Source organism: Helianthus annuus, chromosome 2 (genome assembly GCF_002127325.2).
Source record: "Helianthus annuus cultivar XRQ/B chromosome 2, HanXRQr2.0-SUNRISE, whole genome shotgun sequence".
NCBI classification, from domain to species: domain Eukaryota; kingdom Viridiplantae; phylum Streptophyta; class Magnoliopsida; order Asterales; family Asteraceae; genus Helianthus; species Helianthus annuus.
In genome coordinates, this window is record NC_035434.2 from 24,001,769 (window position 1) to 24,007,995 (window position 6,227).

A 6,227-nucleotide genomic window follows, 5' to 3' on the forward strand; every position below is an offset into this window, starting at 1 on the left:
TTTGTTTATTTTATTTATTTATGCGAACGGTTCCTACAATTTTCATTCTCACAAGAAACACAGGTTGTCATAGACTCATAGTGCACAGTAATTGTAAATTTTCCACTTCTCCAGCAATTACCCTTTTACCCTTGAACAACAGGCAGGGCTAAACACAGGGGTAAAATGGTAATTTTCTATTACTCAATCTAATTATTATTATTATTTAACACACAAACAACAATCAACAGTTATTCATTTCATTCACTACTCCACAGAGTTCTCCATATACAGATAACAAACATACCCTAAATATATACAGATATCATGCACACTTAACTCCTGGAAATCTACTGCTACAGTGCACTATGCTAATTTTCGTTTCTTGTGAGCATGCAAATCATCCAAACTTCTTCTGGTGAATGTTACAACACAAACCAGCTTCCTCCATATTTTACAATATCCGTTTTTCTCTGGTTCAAGTTGAATGGAAGTAGTACATTGAGCTTCGAACCCGTGGTAAAACTCATCATAACGGGTACTTGAAAATTCGGGTAAGAATTGTGGGTTTGGATCTTCTTCGTCATGAAGCATGTTTTTGTCAAGTAAATGAATGCAACGTGCAACGACTTGGTCCTTATTAATGTGAGTTACATCCGGCCAGTTCTTGAATGCAGTAACTACAAGCTTCTTGGCGACTTCCTGCTACCACATATAAACTATAAAGATTAGAGATGGCAAAAATAGGGTTGGGTTCGGTAGCTGCTTACAATGTATGGATCTAAATGCGAACGCTTATTGTCAAAAAATATTAATATTTTTATAAACGATTAGTGTGTCAATATTAATCAAAGAATTATATCATTTCACGAATAATATGATATTATGAAGAAAATGATTTATGAGATTGTATATATTAAAAGTACATTGTGAGCCACTTCTAACCCATTTGATCCGTTTAAGCAACTCTTTTAGTTTGACCCGTTAAAAATAAAACATCGCATGAATCACCCCATTCGTCACTAAATGGGTTAAAATTGCCAACGCTAACAAAACTTTAGTCAAATGGGATTCTAGTGTATATATAGGAAGCATGCCTTTTCGGTAGAAAGAAACGAATCCCCCTGGTACAATCCCAACACTTCACCCGAGACATTGAAAATAACCTCAGTGTTTTGGTGAAAACTACAACTGTACTTGAGTATAGCAGGACATTTTCGAGCATGTTCCACAGTTTTGTTAAACTTTTTTCCGAGCTTCGCAGCATCAAATATCTAGAATTATCCCAACATTGTAACAAAGAAAAAAAGAGTTACTTTCTGCACAGACCACGCCAATATAGAAGCTTATGCACATTAAAAAGATAAAATTTAAATTATTGTATATACTTCAGATAGAGATAATGCCACTAAAGACAATAGTGTGGGTAGCTAAGCAAAGGATTAAAGTTACCTCCTTTAGACATTGAGGATGTAGAAATAATTGCACAATAAAATCTCCCACGGTTTTGATCTTTGCGTTGATCAAGCATTCAGCCAAAGTACCCTTCTTTTTAATATTATATAACCGCCATACATCGTCATCTAGAGAAGGGATAGGATGCTTCGCATTTGCTGCAAAATAATTCCCATTGATGCCAAAAACTAGTTATACATCTAAGAAATGCCGATCATTTGACTTCATTACGCAACACTATCATATGAACATAAAGTTGGTTACATGTTACCAAGAAAGAACACATAGAGATAAACAACCATGATATATATAAATGTATAGCACACATAGTAGTTTTACAACCTACACTATTCATAGAGGCTCTTTTAGAAATTGCTTTCTACGCATATTTACTAAGCTAGCCATTTCCAACCATTTACTTATGAATAAGTTGAATGAAGTTTTCATTTATCTCTAATGGGTCAAATGACACCCAGAATATATTGTTAATGCATAAAAAATAACTTTTATAATCATAATTGACACCTAATTATTTATTACTAGTTTTTAATTATTTGGACAAAAAGCGTTTTCGGTCAAACCAAGCCATACCAAAAAAACATGTGTTGACCCGACCCGTTTTAACCCATTATTCAACTTGCACATTTTGTCAGCTAATATTTACACACATATTCTTGAGATATGCTCACCTTCATTGCGCCGATCGCTGAGCATAAAGGGTTCTGTTTGTGCTGCTTTAACATGAACCCCATCAAAATTGTCCACAAACCTCACTTGTAGCCTAACTTTGGAATTTTTCATCCACGTGCTGTTATGTGAAAAAGAAACCTTAGGGAAAACAGCAGTACCATTCATAAGCTTCAAGGGTAAACTATTCACATGTGTAACTTTTTTTCCTTCTATGCGGCAAACAAGTTTGCACTCAAATACATTTCTTGAATCCTCAACTTCTGCTTCAATAACTACTATTTCCACTTTTCCTGAAGCTTCAGGCCCTGAGTTCACTTCTTCCTTTGTACAACTGTCAATTAAGGTCACTGTAACAGGCATGCCGCCTATGTCTTTTATTTGGTCACCAGTGTACAAAGGGGAACTGATGTTTGAAATCCTTAACTCTAAGTTTCTTGGTACAATATTGTTGTGCCTATTAGATCCAATGAACAAAATGGTTAATAAAAAAGTGTTCAAAAGTCGATATATGATGGTAAACGTATAATCGTCAAGCTTTTACTCTAAATATTGGCACTCACCTAGGCATGACATGGATCGCTTGATTTTGACATGACAATTCAATTTCTTCTTTTACCTGAAAGTGATTTTCAGTAAGATATTTAACCAACACCTATAAACAAACATTATGATATGGAGCTGGAAAGAGGAAAACGGGCTAAAACGAGCCAACTTAGAAAGATGTCCAAACGTACGGGGACATAAGTGGGCAAACCGGATGCAAAAGGCTCCCACATGAGGACCCAAATTCCATCATCTGGAACCCGATTACAAAGTTATATATTTCTCCCAAAGTTTTGAGTTTTAATTTATTTCTATTATAATGTAAAAATGCATGAATCTTTGATTTGAGTGAGTCACGTGTTTATTTAATTAGGAATTTAATTTCTTAACTATGCAGTCAAGTGTCAATCTTCCAAACTTGGATCGACCTGTCGTATTTACATGTACCTTTCAAATATTAAGTGCTTCATGTAATGGTTTATAATTCAATTGTACATCAATTTTCATCTTGATATTATTTTCTCGGTTGTTCTTGCTTCTGCTCTGCATCGTGTTAACATTTGTATGGCATAACATATTTAAGCTAAACACAAAGATTAGTACAACCCAAAAAGTGATACTTTTTATCTATGTTGTCAAGGCGCATAGGCGCACTCAAGGTGAATAGGCCTAGGGGCCAGGCGGTAAAAAAGCGAGGGTTTTTAAGCTAGACGCATAGTATAAGATACCATTTTAGGGGTTTTAGACAAGTTTTAGGCTTCTTTAGGGCTACTTAGGATGTTTTAGGTTGATTTCATGATTATTTTGGTTGATTCTAGCCCTTATATAGGGTTTTTTTAACCATCTTTGCCTCTTTGCCTGACACCACGCCGCATATGGTGCGCTGGGTTATGCTTCAGAACCTAGGCACCCTAAGAGAGCGCCTTTGACAACATAGCTTGAAATATTAGAAAACATGGCTTACGTAAGTTGCGAGTGCTGGCAAGATTGGGGAGAAAACAGTTTTAGAGAAACGGCTATAACGAATCCATCCAAGCTTTTAGGGATCTTTATGATCCAAGTATCCAAACAAATGGGTAGGGGTGAGTGGAATAGATCTGAGAAAGAAAGCAAAAGAAATGACTATGACACCTTTGTCAATTATTGTATCAAAGTTTCAACACAGAATTTCTCGAACAAATGACGAAAACGACCCAAATCTTGATATTTATGACCAAGAAAGTCAACAAAGCATTAATAAACAAAGATACCAATCTATATGTGTATAGATTCTCTCATCAAGTTCAAGAGGATCAAATCAGAATTCGTGAATAACATCAGAAGAGCCCGAAAACAGGATCAAGGCATGAGACTCAACAGGGTCATCATTAAAATCAAGTACAGCTCATAATCATAACCTCAAATACACCATTGAATTTGGGATGACAATCCCTCCAGAATTATGCTCAATCACATGTGATTTATAAGATTTTAAACTTCAGATTGTTGTTCCTAGTGAAGAATTCCTGTTCATAAACATCATATTATATTTACATGTACCTTTCAAATAAGAAGTTCATGTAACAGTTTAATCATTCAATAGTACAATAATTTTCATCTTGATATTATGTTCTCAGTTGTTCTTGCTTCTGCTCTGCAGCTTGTTAGCTTTTATATCCCATATAATATTTAAACTAAAAACAAAGATTAGTGTGACACGTAATATTATAAATCGGAACTTACATAGGTTGCAAGTGCTAGCAAGATTTGGGATAAAACTATTATAGAGAAACAGTTAAAACAAATCCGTCCAGGCCATTAGTGATATTTATGATCCAAACAAATGGGTGGGGGTGGGTTGAATGGATCTGAGAAAGAATGCAAAAGAAAATATGGTTGGATAGAGAAATGACTATGACGCCGTTGTCAATCGTCATTTAATCAAAGTTTCTACACAGAATTTCTGAGGACAATTGTCGAAAACGACCCAGATCTCAGGAGACCATATAAAACAAAGATTCTATCATCAAGTTCAAGAGGATCTAATCATAAGGACACAAAAACAATATCAAGGCATGACACTCAATAGGGCTATCATTAACCTGATAACAACAAGTGCAGATCATAAGCATAACCTCAAATCCACCGTTGAATTTGAAATAATACTCCCTCTAGAATTAATAACCTTTTAGAATTTATATTATTTCTTCCAGTGATGAATTCCTGTTCATTATTACCTTCATAATAATATATACCAAAAAAGTAAATGTAAACTCACAAGAACTCGAACCCATTTGTCGAATTTGGGCCGCATTTCATGTGGTAAATGAGTCAACATCCTTTTCAATTCGTCCCTGAAAAAAGACGAATATCAATCACATTAAGAAAAAAAAAATCAGTCAAAAAGCATGATGAAAAAAAAGTAGAATCTTACTCTCTTTGAAGAGAGAATTTCATTTCATCAGCTCCAGAATTGGTGGTATTTTCTGAAATCAGGGTTTGATTGCTAGAAGTCAACGGTTGATTAGTGTCACGAAACGACGACATTTGGAATTGGAAGCTATAGATATTTGTTGCAGAAACAAAAATAACTGAAAATATAGGGTTTGAAGATTTGATGATTGTGTTAAAGGCTTAAAGCATGATTGGACAATAGATACTGTCGGAGTATTTATAGGAAGTTGGATAGTGAGACGGCTCCACTTCCACGCGTCTTCTTCGTGACTGAGAGAAATGTCGTTTACTTTTAACCGATTTTAACAATAACCATAAAAGATTAAAAAAAAAGTCCTATTAAATCCACATGGTATCATCTTATTCTAACATGGTTGATACGGGCCGTATAAGGTTATACGGCCCGTATAGAATAAAGTGAACCGACTCAGTTCACTTTATTCTATACGGGCCGTATAACCTTATACGGCCCGTATCAACCATGTTAGAATAAGATGGTACTGTGGTCGTATATATATTATACGACTACTTTATACGGGTTGTATATATCTATATGGCTCGTATACAATGAATTTCCTTTATTGTATTGTTTTATTACTATTTGACGAGACGTATTATTCCTCGATTCACGTGCGAGTAGACGTAAGATTCTCTGATTCGATGTTATATTCCTCGATTCTCGTGCGATTTATGTGATTAGACGTTAGATTCCTCGATATTCGTGCGAGTTATTTGATTCGACGTTAGATTCCTCGATTCGCGTGTTAATCATTTGAAACAATGTAATATTCCGTAAAATCCTCTATATAAACGACACTAATTTCATTCAACTTCTATTCGTTTCTTCTATTTTTCTCTGTATTCAAATTATTTACGCTATAATGTCGGGTTGGGGTAACTTTTTTAATGTGTTTGATAACGAGGCGAATCAGGGGAGTTATGATAACACTGAAGATAACTAAGCGGGCATGTTTGATATGAATGCTCCGTTCGATCCCATTCTTGCGTCTGATGCAGGTCAGGATACTTGGGGTTTGGATGCAATTCAGCCTAATTATGTTGGTTGTTATCTATCGCAACACCCAGTTAATTTTGAAGCCCCTCCTGTTAGTGTTGGACCGCCGACT

At 35.2% G+C, this 6,227-nt stretch overlaps 1 protein-coding gene across 3 annotated transcripts; it reads right to left on the reverse strand.

The window, feature by feature from the left end:
* Window positions 1-218: 218 nt before the first annotated feature.
* On the reverse strand, window positions 219-5,296 carry LOC110912434 (calmodulin-binding protein 60 A). Of its 3 annotated transcripts, XM_035979800.1 has the most exons (8): window positions 5,081-5,296; window positions 4,925-5,000; window positions 3,632-3,764; window positions 2,685-2,740; window positions 2,124-2,578; window positions 1,432-1,592; window positions 1,077-1,253; window positions 219-681 (listed from the first exon to the last, which is right to left on the reverse strand). In XM_035979800.1, exons 4-8 carry the CDS (start codon window positions 2,690-2,692, stop codon window positions 346-348), a joined length of 1,137 nt encoding a protein of 378 aa, XP_035835693.1. In that variant the 5' UTR covers window positions 2,693-2,740; window positions 3,632-3,764; window positions 4,925-5,000; window positions 5,081-5,296; the 3' UTR covers window positions 219-345. The 3 variants fall into 3 exon arrangements, with proteins under 3 accessions (XP_035835693.1, XP_022012832.1, XP_035835694.1); XM_022157140.2 differs by lacking the exon at window positions 3,632-3,764 and having other exon boundaries at window positions 5,081-5,289; XM_035979801.1 differs by lacking the exons at window positions 4,925-5,000; window positions 5,081-5,296 and having other exon boundaries at window positions 3,115-4,894.
* Between the last annotated feature and the right edge of the window lie 931 nt (window positions 5,297-6,227).

Bases quoted from the DNA above. Each gene is read 5' to 3' on its own strand.
- LOC110912434 (XM_022157140.2), bottom strand. From the start codon at position 5,193: ATGTCGTCGTTTCGTGACACTAATCAACCGTTGACTTCTAGCAATCAA. The intron at 5,001-5,080 runs GTAAGATTCTAC...GTCTTTTTTCAG, and splicing joins AAATTCTCTCTTCAAAGAGA to GGACGAATTGAAAAGGATGT. The intron at 682-1,076 runs GCATGCTTCCTA...ATGTGGTAGCAG, and splicing joins CGTTTCTTTCTACCGAAAAG to GAAGTCGCCAAGAAGCTTGT.